Raw genomic sequence first — 16,111 nt, 5'->3', positions numbered from 1 at the left:
ATTACCAAATTAATATCTTGCCATTCATTGAGTGAATTGTTTGCATCTTTTCCAGCTTCTTCATGTGGCTCACTATCCAAAGCCTCACTTCCAGAGTTCTGTTTTAGGAGGCCCTCAGAGTCGTCCATGGCGTCTTCCTTCTCAGCTCCTATCAGTTCTTCACTTTGTCCAGAAGGAGATTTGGGAGCTTCGTGTAACTCTGCTGGAACTTCATAATTACTAGTTATACTCTGTACTTCGATGAAACTTCCTATACCAAAACAAAAAGGTCCCTTTATTTACAGGTAAAACTTAAAATTATCCTGAGATCATCAAAAGCATTCCCAATGTTTAGTGAAAAACATTTTACCCTGAAAAGACTTGGATTTACTAGAAAACACGTAAGGGTAGCATATTACTATTAAATAAATTTAATAACAAATGCCTATAACTTCAAAATAAGCCTTTTCCATTAGATAAACACACTGCTTTTAAAATGAGAAAATGAGAAAAATATGTGCATATAAACTTTCTACAAATATGCTAAGTTAACTAATATTGTTTCAGAGTTCAAAAAGGAGAGGGATCAGAGGATGTAAACAATCATGTAGGTTGTTAAATATGTTGTCATGCTATTTCACTATGAACACAGCAAAGAATAAAGCTGTGACTTAGTGGAAAGAATCCCAAATAAGTACTCAGGAGAAACAGCCCTTCTCTTCCACCTTCCTTTCCTCTTCTCTTCTCTTGTGTCTTCTCCTTAAGGAAAAATGATTCCCTTCTTTTTCTTCAGGTGGAGGAGGCTGGATTTCAAGATGCAAACAGGACAGAGTGGGCTGGAGATCCCAGAATGGGGGCTGGGGCCAAGGAGACATCAATGGGACCAGGAGTTGGATACAAATCAAGAGCGAATAAGTAATAAGTCAATATATTAAGGATAACGGAGTAAGGTTTCTCACTGTTAAAAAGAGAAATTGTAACAAAACTGGAGGCTAAAATGAAATCAGATGTTGGATTGGACTGCAGGTATCACTATGAACTTATAAATTTTTATTTTTTTTTTATTTTTTTTTTGAACTTATAAATTTTTAAATATGAAAATATATATTTATTTGTAGAGAAATACAGATGGGTGTGTGCATGTTTGCATATGTATACATAAATATACTTCCCTGCTCTGCCCTGAAAGGGCCTGAAGCAATGACACCCCAGCAACAGTGAATACACTCAGGATCCAGATCTTGGTTTCTAAACATCATGCTCTATTATAGGGAACTACGGTTCTCTGGTGAATTGGCTGAATCTAGGGACAGGGCAGGGCAGGGTGAGTATAGGACAAATCTGTAATATCTTGATCAGAAAGTTAAAAAAAAAAACCCTCAAAATATGCAGGGGAATTGTCCAAACTCACAGAAGCCAGCCTGAAGGGGGCCCCTACTGGCCAAAGCCAGGACAATTCCAACAATAAAGTATGATAGCATCATAAATCACTAAATAAAGTAGAAATTCTTGAGTTCACACTGATATAAAAACACAGTAAGTGAGGAAGAGGGGGAGATCTTCCTTATAAAAGGATGTAAAATGAAAAATACGTACAGAACCATGGAACTAGGAAACTGCCATTTGGCAACTATCGTAGTAATCATTTATTTAGGCAAAAGTTATCAATTAATGCTAAAATAAGTGGGCAAAGCTTTTTTCAGGAACAGTGTATTTACATAGCCTCAAAAATTCCTTTCCTTTCGAGGCACCTGAGTGGCTCAGTAGTTGAGCATCTGCCTTCAGCTCAGGTCATGATCCCAGGGTCCTGGGATCAAATCCCACATTGGGCTCCCTGCGAGGAGCCTGCTTCTCCCTCTGCCTATGTCTCTGCCTCTGTCTCTGTGTCACTCATGAAAAATAAATAAAACCTTTTTTAAAAATTCCTTTCCATGAAATACTAATTACAAAGAGGAAACAGTAACTTTAGAATGGAGAAGCTCAGCAGATACCAGGAAAAAAGTTAGCTTGTGTGTGTATACAGTCAATTCTTGTAATTCACAGCAGTATGTTCTATATAGTCACTGTGAACAATGAATCCATGAATATGTCACTGTTCGTAGAGTAAATATATTTATAATCACAAATCCTAAACCTTGGTAAACTCTATAATTTCTTTATCCTACAAAAGAGAAAATGAGGTTTTGAAGTGTAGAAACTTGCCTGAGGCTGACCCACTAACAGGTGCCAGAATTGGGATTCAAACCCCATCCAACTAGCTCACGCCAGAGCTCCTCGGTCTGCACTGCACTGCTCTCTCCCATGTTTACCTTCTGGTCACCTCTGTGAGACAGCTGAAACACTGACACCTTGTGCAACTGCAGCTGGGAGTGGTATGGCAATTCAAATTTCTAGACACTTTACTCAGGTCCATGAATGACCACAAAGATACTACTGCTGCATATTGATTCTGGGGTTACAAATTAATTTTAATAAGTAGCCAATTTTGCAAATAAGAAATCTGTGAATGAGGATCGACCATATAGAAGTCTGTACAGATATAAATATATAGTAAGCATGTATATGTATATAAATATATATATAAAAAGACAAGGATAGAATAAAGCAAACATGGTAAAGTGCTAGCCATTCAGGTACTGGATGAAGGAACCAGAAAGTTTTGTAACATTCTTTTAAATGTATTAAGTTTAATTATTTCAGAGGGACCCAGGTGACTCGGTTAAGTATCTGTCTTTGGCTCAGGTCATGATCCTGGGGTCATGAGACTTAGCCCCACATCAGGGTTTTTCCCTCTCCCTTTGCTCCTCCCCCTGCTTGTACTCTCTTTCTCATATAAATAAATAAAATCTTTAAAAGAAAATTTTGTAATTATTTAAAAACATAAAAAGACTCACTTTTACCTTTTCCAACTAGGCTACTCCCTCCTTTAAAAAAAAAAAAAAAGAATCAGCTGTGTGTCCTTGGGAAAGTCGTTTCACCTTTCTGAGCTCCTAGTTCATTATCTGAACAAAGTGGTAACTAGTGGTAACAGACTAAACCACAGAATCTCTCTGTGGCTCCTGTAGAAGTGAAACCTACAGTTCAGTATCTCTGAAGCGCAAATGCACTTACCATCAGATTCACTTTCTTCAGAGTCCATTTCCATCGGCTCCATGGACTTAGGAACTGAAATTAAGTCCTGGTCTGCAGATTCCACTGTCTCATGTTCTTGGATGGTGTTCAGGCAATTCTCAGGCTCTTTACCATTAAAGGATACTGCATCTTCTAAGTCACTCATCGCCTCCAAAGGGACACTTTGTGTATTACTCGTTTCTTGCAAATGGAGAGTGCCAATTATTTCAGAATCACAATTTTTTTCACATTCTGTTTCATCATCACTTGAAAGAACAGAGGAATCATATTTGCTGCCCGATCGACAAAGCTCTTGTAGCTCAGGCTCTTTGGTGTATGTTTCATTCCTTGACACAGAACTTGAACTCATTGCAGGAGTTGGTTTCAGTTCTCTCCCACTCTGGAGTCCAGGTGCATCACTGGGCATCACCATTGTGCGTTCTGAAAGAACTGGGTCTTTTCTACCCTTAACAATAGACTCATCGCTTTTCTGAAAGGCCTCACTCACCAAATGCATAAGTGACATTTCTTCTTTTAGAACACTTCCTGGACAGAAGACAGGATGTGACAAATGAGCTGGGTCTGCCAGCCTCTTGCCAGTGTCAGAGCTGGTTTCATGTGCAGAGTTCATAAGGGGTAGATGGGGTCCTGTTGGCAAGAGCGTTCCCTCTCCATCTCCCTCTTTAAGATCTTCAACAGTTTCTTCACAGCAACTGTTCTCAAGCAACTTTTTCACTCCTGACCCTCCTGTCTGCACATCATTTCCGGCATGTGCTTCCATGTCTTCATCATCGTCAAGAACTTTCTGAATAGCTAATACAGTAAGTGGTGACACAGGTGCATTCTTCGCATCAGATCGCTTTTGCTTCTCACTCTCCCACTCCTCTTCCGAGTCGCTTCCCAGCATAGCAGCCTGCATTGCCAGGGAAGTTCTTGGAGAAGGAGGGGTAGCAGCAGGTTCTTTCTCCGGCTTCAGTTCCTCACATGAAGATGACTTCATGTCATAAGACCTGCTGTGCATTTCACTGGAAGAAGGCAGAGGCTTTGAATCCTCTGCAACTTTCTTAGATTGAATACCTTAAGAAAAATTAAAACTTTTCATTATGTAGTTTTACAGTGAGATAATATACTCCTAGTAAGATCAATAAAAGAATACTGGTTCTCATAAATGAGGTTATAAATTTTCATTTAAATAGCACTAAAAGAGGGACGCCTGGGTGGCTCAGTAGTTGAGCATCTGTCTTCAGCTCAGGGCATGATCCCAGGGTTCTATGATCGAGTCCCGCATTGGACACCCTGCGGGGAACCTGCTTTTCCCTCTGCCTATGTCTCTGCCTCTCTCTCTGCATGAATAAATTAAAAATAAATAAATAGCAATAAGAGATAGGGTAATTGGGTGACAGGCATTAAGGAGGGCACGTGATGTGATGACCACTGGGTATTATACTATATGGTGGCAAACTGAATTTAAATTAAATTAAATTAAATTAAATTAAATTAAAAAACAGCACTAATAGTTAATTTGTTTTTTAATTTTAAAGTGGTTTGTACAGGGCCACTGAGTAATGTACAGAATTGTTAAATCATGATATTGTACACCTGAAACTAATATAACACTACATGTGAATTATAGTGGGAGTAAATAAATAAATAAATTTTAAATACATAATAAAAAGAGTAGGTTAGTACAACAGTAGGTAATCCATTAAGGGCTACATATATTTATTATTACACAAGTATGGTGGTAGTTCCTAGAATTCAGAGACACAACATATTTTTGGTTTTTAACCATCAGGTAAATGATGCTACCCAATACCTCTTATCAAGATGTAATGCGACGTGTCTTCAGAGACCACTCTCCTTGACTCTACCTCCTTCAAAAAGCCCCCTTCGTCTTCATATTGCCTTTGGATTTGTCCTGACTGTTGCTGATTCATTTCCTTTTGGACATTTTCTATGTGTTGATTTAGATAGTTTTTTTTAAGCAAGCCTTTGAGCTGATACTGTGAAAAGTCATTAGACTCCTAAAATAAAAATAAATAAAATTATTTTTTTGTATTAAAAACAGATATTATTCCATTTCCTTTCTTTTCCCCATCAGGAGACAAAGAGTAATTGATTTTTTCCACTGATGACATTTTCATATTTTTTTAAAAGATTTTATTTATTTATTTATTCATGAGAGACACAGAGAAAGAGAGAGGCAGAGACATAGGCAGAGGGAGAAGCAGGTTCCATGCAGGAAGCCCAATGTGGGACTCGATCCCAGGACTTCAGGATCACGCCCTGAGCCGAAGGCAGACGCTTAACCACTGAGCCACCCAGGCGTCTCATACATTTTCCTATTTTAAAAGTAAAATCTGAATACTAGGAAAAAACTATAACTACCTTATTAAAAAATAATCTTTAAAACAAAAAGATTCAGGCAAAAGAAAAGAAATCATGGATACTGTTAATGATTTAATCATTTACTCAAAAAGTATTTATTGAGCACATAATGCATGCCAAGCACCATGACATTTTGATTACGGCTTAATAAATAGACAACCTTCTGGAAGCAGCTAAATATGCAAGTAAACTGGGGCCCCTGGGTGGCTCAGTCAGTTGAGCATCTAATTTTTGGTTTGGGCTCAGGTCATGATCTCATGAGCTGTGACATTTAGACAGGCTCTGCGCTTAGGGTTGGGGGGGAGTCTGTTTGAGGATTCTCTCCCTCTGCCCCCCTTTACTCATGCCCTCTTATGTAGGTTCTATCTCTAATAAATAATTTATGATAATAAATAACATTATAAAGCATTTTCTGGAAGGCATTTTCTAGGAGGTTTTATACGTATAATCCCATTTTATTTTCAGCCACCCCATGAGACCTGTCTCATTATCTCATCTACAAATGAAAAAGCGGAGACAAAACAAGTAGCCTCCCTAGAGTCATAAGGATACTAAGGGGTAGATGTGAGATCAAAAACAGGTTGTCAACCCTACACTGCTTCTATTGCTATTATGTTAATACTTACTATTACTACTATTCTCAATATTGCATTTGCCCAATGTACAGATACAAAGGTCCAACCTGGATGACTCAGACCCTCCCTTTCCTATCAGAATTACAGATGCCATGGACTGCTGAGCAACACTACCCTCTACCCTACCATCTACTGATCCAGGCTCTGGATAACAAAATAACAATAGAACAAAAGGGAACAAATCATTAGGGACCATCTCCCTTCTTCCCATGCCTTACCACTGTTGTTTATATAACCCAAATTCTATTTTCTCAAAGGCCAGCCAGAGATCCTTTCACACTCAAGAAATAAAATGCTGATAAACAGACTAAGCCCAGATTTTTCTCCTAGAAATGAAAATAAATTTACTTCTGTCCTTTCCATATCATTTCTCCACACCTTAGTATTTTCCTGTGTTCACACTATTCATGGAAAAACAAAGGACTGATAGGGAAAGAAATAGGACCTGTCTGCCTTTTTCATATTTTTGGTATCAATTTAAGAGGTGTTCAAAAAGTTATGGAAAATAAACCACTACATCCATTCATTAGGAACTATGCTGCTGCCAAATGTATATTCTATCCTACAGTGAGTTAAAGAGTGATGTGAGAAATAATAGGTGGTAGCAGCAGAAAGGAAAACAAAACTCATTCACCCACTAAAAGCAGTAGTAATTAATGGTGTAGCATGAGCAGAAGATAAGCTTGACCCCAACTCCACACACCACCTGCTCCAGGTTTCTGTGGCTGTAGAGCCATCAGCAGATGCTCTAAGTTGAAGAATTTACCAATGAATTCCCTATTATCATTGTCTAGAAAGAGGAAGAAGGAAGATGAAGGTCCAATTGCATTTCTAGGCCTGCAGCCAAAAAAGAGACACCTGGAATTTCAAGTTAGAACATACTTTTCCATTGTCATTCAGTTCTATATTACTATTAGTATTCTAGGGTTAAAATAACTTATGAACTAACCTAAGAATTGAACCACCAAGCATATGCTGAGCACTTAGTATGTGATAGATACTGACCTGGGTGCTGAAAATATAGAAGTGAGAAAAACAGGCACATTTGGATGCTAAAAACTATAAAGAGACATTACAGGGTGTTATGAGAACACGGAGCAGGAGAAAGACCTGCTGCTTTTATTTTTTTTATAGACTTATTTATTTTAGAGAGAGCACGCACAAGCAAGGGGAGAGTGAGAGACAAAGAATCTCAGGAAGACCCATGCTAAGTGTGGACCCGAATGCAGGGCTCAATCCCCCTGACCCTGAGATCATAACTAGAGCTGAAATCAAGAGTCAGAAGCTTAACCAGCTGAATCACCCAGGTGTCCATGGTCTTAAGTAGAGAGTCAAAAGAATTCTTTGAAGAAATATGTATAAGTCCAAACTTACAAATTATATAATGGATCAAATATATATTACAAATATTTTTGTGGATCTCTGAGACACAAATGCTGTTTACTGAACATAGATGTTATATAAGTAATGCTTATCAATTTGCTTTTTCTAATCAAAAATTTTGCTGAAGTTCTTAATTCTAAGCATTGTATGTTGTTGTGTGTTTCACCTCTGGCATTGCTTCAAATAAGGTTCTTCTTCGCTTGGTAAATTCTTTCATATCAGTCAAGATTTCATGCTTTATTTCAAGAGGCAGGCTGCTAAAGTCTTCAGACTCAATATCTATGGCATGAGGATTATGAAAGAACTCTTCCTGTAAAGAGTAAAATATAACTATGAAATTTACATTTCATTCACTTAATTCTATTTATCCTGATATTTATTGCACCTACTGTAGACATAGTTCTACGAAATCTACAACAGACTAAACACAGTTGTACATAACCTGCAACAAGTATCAGAGAATAGGTAGATTGGGGAATATATCCATTCACTCACTCAATTCACTAAGAAGAAAAAAATACTTACCAGACACTCCTAATGTGCCAGGCACTGTTCTAGGTGCTAGGGTACCGGGCAGATCATGCCAGATAAGGTCCCTACTCTTAGGCATGGAGAAAGACATATAATAACCAAACAAATAAATGAATGAACAAGAAAATAAAGCAGGTTAATCTGATACGAGAGTAGATTAGGAGAAGAGGAAGAGAGACAACATTTGTTAAAGAAGACCTCATTAAAAAATAACATGTAAGCAGGGCCTTGAAAGACACCAACGAGACTGATCAATGACATCCCAGGCCGCAGGAACAGCATGTACAAGAGCAGTAAGGCAGGGATTCAAAAGGCAGGCCTTTTGGATTTGAACAATATCTGTAACTCCCTTAATTAGATTAACTTTGTTTTGTTCTTAACCTATAATCAAAAATGAAATGATAAGTGAGAAATTCAGACATCAAAAAGTAAAAAACTTTTCTAAATTTTAAATAATTACCAAAAATAATTTAAAACTCTTCATTCATAAAGAAAATAAAATAATACAATTTGCTGTCCTATATGTAGGTATGTTGTATATGTAGGTGTACGTGCAAGTCAGCCGGCACTTAGGCCAGTCAAGCTAAGAACACCCCGTGCTTTCCCCACACTGAGGGAGCACCTTTCTGTTCCCATCAGCCCTCCGAGGTAGGCATCATTAGTATTTTTGTTTTACTAAAAAAAAAAAAAAAAAAAAAAAGAAAAGAAGAAAAGGGAAATAAAGCCTTGGAGAAGTTAAATTGTCTAAGAACACATAGCTAGGCACAGGATAGTCCGTACCTAAATGCACGTCTTTCTAATCACAATGTTCATGGTCTTCACCATGACTGCTGTCATTTGCTGTATTAATAATGCAGAAGTTGAGGCTTGTACCTCAAAAGTCTTATTACAGTACATTAATTTGTAAAAATGTCATTCATTAAAATATGTGAGGTGATGGTTTTAAAACATGACCACAGATTCTCTGACACTCTTTCATCTAATTATTCTCCCCTTAAATAGGGGCTGGCCTCACTGACCAACTTCTCCCACTCAGAATGCACACAGGAGGGAGGCTGCACTACATCCGAAGCTGGCTAGGAAAGGCCACAGCACTCTGCCAGTCACTTGTTCTTGGGATGCTTGCCTTTGGAACAAAGTGCCATGCTGTGAACGAGCCCAGGCCACACGGAGAAGCCATAGGCAGGTGTTTGGATGGGCAGCCAGCATCAACTGCCAGACATGTGAGTAAGGAAGCCCTGGAGGGGACTTCAGCCCCAGCTACGGACTGCCTGCATTTACACGGGAGACGTGCAGAGAGGACTGCCTTGCTGAGCTAAGCAGCACCCAGAACGGCAAAAGGAGAGTGACAAACAACTGTTTTCATGCCACCAAGTTACACAGCAACGGATACCTAGAACATAGGCACAGACATACATTCACATATATATGCACGCATGTATACCTAACATGTACACACACCCAAATACACACAGATGCTCAACCGTAAGGAGTGGGGTGGGAGAATGGGCTGATACATACCAAGATGTTACCTGAAGTCATTTATGGGTGGTACGTTTCCTCTATTTTTACACAAGTAGGTATTACTATTTATACTTATTGTTTGTTTAGTTGTTGGTTGTAAAAGAAAGATGGCTTATTTTGGATATCCACGTACGCATAATGGCAAATGCCATATAAATAGGCAAAACGTGTATGGGTGCCTGTGTATTTGTACAAACACATGCACATACACATACACATATACACACACACGATAAAGAAGGCATCTATTTTTTTTACCAGGAACTTCCATAAATTCATACTACCTCATTATTCATTTTCGTGTCATTCACTTCAAATAACAGAATATATTCTGAATTCAAAAATTACATTAAGTACCTGTAATGCTTGTTTTTGACTCATTCTTTCTTGCCATTCTCTTTCATCTTCTTCTTCTGAACTGAAAGTCAAGCATACATTTATAGTATCTATGATTTAATGATAACTTATAAAAATATTTCCTGAGCAAGGGGCCACTAGTTGTAGGAGCTACAATGGTACCTAAGATGGCACGATACATGCTGTCATTGTTCCCACAGCCAGTCAGGAGGGGACACATGCCAGAGAGCAACCACAATACGATCTAACGATGTCCATCACAAGGGAGGAGCAGGTTGCTAAAGTTGCAATAAGGGGAATTATCTCACTCCAATGTGGATTGGCGGTGGGGGGGGGGGGGGGTCCTAAAGTTTTCTGGAATCTCTGGCAATTGCACTGCTTGGACTTAGCCACAAATAAGAGAGGTACAGTTGTAGAGTCTGGGGAACATTCATGGAGACAAGTGTTCCATGCAGCAACACTACATCCTATAAACATCTGGAAACAAGGGAAAGAAAGCCTGCCTGGAGATGACAGAGAGGACCTGGTGAGGTTGGAGAAGCATGTGATTAAGAGGATGAAGTTTTATCCAAAGAAATGAGAAGCTGGGAAGCGTTTCAAGCTCTGAAATGAAATTATCAGGTTTGGGTTTTAAGAGCTTCTATACCACAAAGCAGAGATTGAACTTGGTGGGTAGGGGTTCCAGCAAAAAGGGAAGATCAAAGACAGAGAAAGAAGTGAGGAGGAGCATACTTCTTGAGCAGCCAACAAGAGAATTCTGGTCCGTTTGGTTAGTTTCTCACTCTAAGTTAATATATAAACATTCTGATATTCTTTGAGTTTGCTTAATGTGAGCTTGTTCTATACAGCCTGATCATCTATAGAACTCTAGAGAACTCTAGATAAACAGAACTGGCCTGATTCGAAAGCTACCTGGTGTCTCCAGAGCCCCTGAGAAAGGAATGCAGGCAGGTGAGGGCAGAGACACACTTCCTGGCCCCCCTCCTGCACTTCAGCCACAGAAGCCACTGATAGTGAACAGCGACCCAGAGGGACAGTCCACAGAGGAGCCTGAGAAAGTGGCCAGAGAGGTGCCCAGATAGCAGGACAACACAAATGCCACGTCACATGCAGCTGAAAAGTACAGTAAGCTGACACCTGCGAAGTATCTACTAGATTCAGCAAGGATGTTGTGTGTCATCTTGTAGCGTGGTGGTGACAGAAAGCTGACTCGAGCTGAGAAACAGGCAGAGATGGCAAGTGTAAACAAAGGATAGGAAACATGAAAATCCACACCTTCATAAATTACACAGGAACAGGGCTAACACAGGGTCTGCAGAATGAAAATCCACACCTTCATAAATTACACAGGAACAGGGCTAACACAGGGTCTGCAGACAAACCAGCACAAACTACCAAACCACAAGGACAAGTTAGTAACTAAAAATCTTAGTCTTTGAAAAACATTCTAAAAGGTGTTGAGAATGCATTTTCAGATGCATTAATTCCTACATGTCTTATCATGTAGATAAAAACATAAATATATAGACAATTACTAGTTTTAAACAGTTAAACATTTACCTATTTTTCTCTTCCTTCTGTAAAGGTGGCAAAACATAGAGGTCATCTTCTCTTCGAACTTGAGTAAGACTGGGGAGTGCTTCGTCTCTGAAAAGCACACACAGACTTAAGCAGAGGTGACAGGAAATAGGATGTTGAGTCAGTAAGATGCCCCCACTGAGGGTGTGAGAGGGGGGAAAACACAGGGCTGTAGCAGGTTCACCCTGCAGCCCTGGCTGCCCCTGGCTGCTGCTGTTAGAGCAAGCATGCCCTCAGGAGAATGGAAAACTCACTGGAGCTCTGGCTCCAGGCACCTCAGCCAGGGCCTCATCTGCAGGCACAGAGATGCATCTAATCAAAGTATAAAGTGCCCACAACCACCACCACAGCTTTCCATTCTCATATCACAGCTGATCTTCACCGAACAGAGAATTTTCACAACTTCCAATTACTGGGTCCAATGGATAGCCCACTTATTCCTCTGATTTCACTCTCTGTGATCTGCAAGTTAAAATCAGGGAAAGGGAACCACAGGAATCCAACACAAAAACTAAAAGCTCTTAATCTTCAAAAGTATGTAATTTGCTTCTTGCCTTTTGCTTTTTAAGGCAGTTTTGATAGCCTGTCTTTTCAAAAATGTTTTCAAAAGCTTCTCTGTCGTTTTTCTGGAGTCGGTGGCTGCCAAATCCTTTCTATGCCTTCTCTTAGCCTGTGAAAACAAAGGACACAGGACTGTTTCAGGGAGTTAGTATATTAAAAACATTTCTGTGACTTTTCTCCATAGGATTTAGTTTGTCTGAGTTTTCAGATTATGACTGCTTTAGTATTTCCTCCCAACCGTCACATCAGTGGGTATGTTCCTGCTACGCAAAAGACAGACAGTCTCCATTTCCCTACGACTAAACGGACTGGCTAGGATATAGTGTTTGGGAAAGTATTACTTTCAGTTTCTTTTAAATAGCCTTTAACATGCCCCAGAAGCCTAAAACTTATTAGTATATAATTAAGCAAATGTCTCTCAAAAGTGGTTATTAACATATTCTTTAAAATTGCCAAAACCAATCTGATACTGATTTTATAAAAACACATTACTTGGGGCTCCCGGGTAGCTCAGCCAGTTAAGCTTCCAACTCCTAACTTCGTGACTCCAGTCATGATCTCTGGGTCATGAGAATGAGCTCTGTGTCAGAACCATGCTCAGCAGGGAGTATGCTTGAGATTCTCTCTCCCTCTGCCTCTGCCCCTCCCCCTGCTCTTCCTCTTGCTTTCTCTCAAAGAAAATAAAAATCAAAATTAAGGGGGATCCCTGGGTGGCGCAGTGGTTTGGCGCCTGCCTTTGGCCCAGGGCACGATCCTGGAGACCCGGGATCGAGTCCCACGTCAGGCTCCCGGTGCATGGAGCCTGCTCCTCTCTCTGCCTGTGTCTCTGCCTCTCTCTCTCTCTCTCTCTCTGTGTGTGTGTGTGTGTGTGACTATCATAAATAAATAAAAATTTTAAAAAAATCAAAATTAAAAAGTACATTACTAACATGCCATTCTGTCCCTCAACATTCAAGATTGTATCATAAGAAATCCTAAAATGTACAGAAGAATCTTGTAAGAAATGTCCATGCAGGAAAAAAATGGAATACTCTCCATGCTTATTATGGAATATAAGAAGGAAATACCAAAACATTATTTTCCTTTCTTTCTTTTTTTTTTAATTAAAATATAACAGACATAGAACACTGTGGAAAGTTTAAGATATACAATGTGTTGATTTGGTACACTTATATATTACAAAATGATTACTACAGTAGTGTTAGCTAAAAGCTTTATCATGGGGCTGGGGAATTAGGGAGATGTTTACTAGTAGATAAATTCTGGAGTTCTTTTTTCCTGTCTAATCCTTCCAAGGAGTTCCTGATAGAATGTGCCTTGGATAATTTAAAACTGCAACATGCAGGTCTAGATAGACCTTTTATTGGGGGAACAAATGTCTCCAAACATTTACTGATCCTTACTCTTATCCTACATCCTCACTAAATTAGACAATGTCTGTCTGGTGTGATTATCAAGTGATGAGCTGGCATTTTCAACACATAAAAAGTCCTATGTTCAAATGGGTGCTGTCATGGGCAGTGGGGGGGGGGGGGGGCGGGGGTTACACAATTACTCCAAAGTTCACAACTTTGTTCCAATATTGTTTCAAACTACTTTCAGAATGAAGAAACTCAGTGTCATTCTTTTACATCCTGGCCAACTTCCTTCCTCAATAATCCACATTAGTCACACCTGGCACCACATAAAATCCAATTAGTCTTTAAACACTGAGGACTCACGCTCTCAAATTCATGGAGGCATCTCCCCAACAGACTATCATACTCGGCAGCACAGCTGAAACACACATAGAACACCTAAGAAGATATTCTAAAAGGAAAACTCTCAAGTGTAAGAATTTAGTCATTCTATTAAAAGCTGAATTTTATCACTACACCCAGAATATAGTCTCACAAATAATCGTTTAAAAAAAAAGTTGATGTGTTCAAGATAAATTTTTTTAAAAAGTTGAAATTAAGCTGGATATATGTCAAAATAAGTTTTGGCTTCCAAAATTCTACAGAGAAAACTAAAATTCTACGTTTCTCTAAGAATGCAGAAAGAAAAAAATGATTCTTACCAAAGTCTGTTTCTTCAATAGTGGAGCATCCCCATCAAATACAAAAATAGGACGAATTCGAAAAAATAAGAGTTTGCAGAGCCGATGAAACAAAGTGAGAAGATGAGCATTTCCTATTGAGTTCCCATGGCAATCCCGGACCCCTCTTAGTGCCTGGTTTAACCAAATGCTAATATCTGGAAAAATTGTTAATGGAAAGTATTTTGGAATTTCTTCCCTCATCCCCACAACTTCAAGTTATAGTAACTGATATCATCTAGACCCTGAAACTAAGCCCCATCAGTTCATAAGAAATTGAAAAATGTTGAGCCCTAATAGAATCTATCTAAAATCAGTTTATTTGAACCCTCATTACTACTATTCACAGACTGTTACCGTACATCAATATATGTGTGATTTAAAAAAATCTAATTGTAAACAGTTGCTTCTTCAAAAAAACTAAAAATCTCTACAGAATTTTAGTAAATTAAGCACAACTCTTCTGGGGAACAATTTGACAATATTAGCAAAAAATGTAAAAACTGGCATTTCTATTTTACTACTTCTATTTCCAGGCACTTTATTCTCAGAAAATCATCATATAGTCACAATTAAAGTTACTTCTAAGAATGCTTACAGTGATGAAAATATGAAAAACAATGGAAAAGTTTTCCAACAGGTCTTTACTTAAACTGAACTATGATATACGGATTTGCTGGAATATCAAACAGCCCTCAAAACTGGAAGCTATGGCAGCATGTATAGTGATAAGAAAGACAGTCACTAAATATTAAAGGACATGAAACAGCTTACAGGACTATGGAATGCATAATTACGTTTTATAATATACATGGTTGTTAAATATGAAAAACTAGAAGTTCAGATGCCAAAATATGAACAATAGTTAGCTCTTTTGCAATTTTAAGTAATTTATGTTTTCCTGGATTTAACTTTTGTAAAAAATGCTTCTTACTAAATTATTTCCTATTTGTCCATCAGATGGACAGGGTGATGTTGGTTTTCCTGCTCTCCATCTCTCTACACACTCCTCTAACTCACTGCTCAGGCATGACTTCAGCAGAGCTCTCCTGAGCCCCCAGCCCTTCCTCCTGCTGCACTGGCTCCCCAGGCTACCTTAGCACCTCCACACCACGCCCTCTCTATCCGGTAGGCTGCCCCAGGACTCTGTCCTGACTCCTAGACTAGATGGCCTAGTTGACATCTCTACCTGGTGCCTTGCATACATTCCCAACTTGACATAATCAAAACTAAACTCCACATCTATTTTTTTCTTTTATTCCTATTTATTTACCTACTCAAATTCAAGGTAATTACCATATACTGCATTATTAGTTTCAGGAGTGGAATTTAGTGATTCATCAGTTGCATACAATACCCAATGCTCATTACACCACATGCCCTCCTTAATGCCCATCGCCCAGTTATCCCATCCTCCCTGCCCACCTCCCCTCCAGGGACCCTCAGTTTGCTTCCTAGAGTTACGAGTGTCTCTCTTATGGTTTGCCTCCTTCTCCACATCTTTTCCACCAGGCTGCTTATGCCCCCATTGCAGAGAATGTCACCCCATTCACCAGAGCCAGAATGCTGTCATCCCCAACGCTCCCCTCATCCAAACACTACCAGCTTCTATCAATTCCATCTTTTAATCTATCTTGAAGAGAGATTTTTCCTGCCTCCGGGGTCTTCTCACATGCTCCCTCCTCTCTTAGCTTAGTTACCTCTGATTCACAGGTCTCAGTCTAATGGTCACTTCCTCAGCCCAGATAAAGACCTCCACTTATAGGCTCCTATTCAAAAATATATTACTTATTACATGACAGAAATCCCACTGGGGATACAGCCCTGAACGAAACAAAGGGTTTGTCCTCGTGGAGTTTACAATCTAATGGAGGGAAAAATCAGTGAGATCCATGTCTTGTTTAGCTAGACCACACTTCTGTGCAAGGCTCTCCCTTTCCGAGAGCATATAGGAGGCAACAAATACTTGATATTAAGTGAGCTGAAT

General features: G+C 39.2%; 1 protein-coding gene across 3 annotated transcripts in view; it reads right to left on the bottom strand.

Annotated features, from left to right (window-relative positions):
* Positions 1–16,111, bottom strand: part of ERCC5 (ERCC excision repair 5, endonuclease) — a 32,665-nt gene that overhangs the window by 13,218 nt on the left and 3,336 nt on the right. For 2 of the 3 annotated variants that reach the window (XM_026008881.2, XM_026008880.2), the window contains exons 2-9: positions 14,107–14,282; positions 12,041–12,156; positions 11,469–11,555; positions 9,909–9,969; positions 7,663–7,806; positions 4,907–5,114; positions 3,091–4,167; positions 6–250 (exon numbers count right to left, since the gene is read on the bottom strand). In XM_026008881.2, the coding sequence (XP_025864666.1) occupies positions 6–250; positions 3,091–4,167; positions 4,907–5,114; positions 7,663–7,806; positions 9,909–9,969; positions 11,469–11,555; positions 12,041–12,156; positions 14,107–14,282 (2,114 nt within the window). The remainder of the gene's footprint in view (positions 1–5; positions 251–3,090; positions 4,168–4,906; positions 5,115–7,662; positions 7,807–9,908; positions 9,970–11,468; positions 11,556–12,040; positions 12,157–14,106; positions 14,283–16,111) is intronic. The other variant, XM_072760977.1, reaches the window with a different exon arrangement.

The sequence above is a fragment of the Vulpes vulpes genome, chromosome 6 (assembly GCF_048418805.1).
Source record: "Vulpes vulpes isolate BD-2025 chromosome 6, VulVul3, whole genome shotgun sequence".
NCBI classification, from domain to species: Eukaryota; Metazoa; Chordata; class Mammalia; order Carnivora; family Canidae; genus Vulpes; species Vulpes vulpes.
This window is presented reverse-complemented; position numbering and strand designations above follow the sequence as displayed.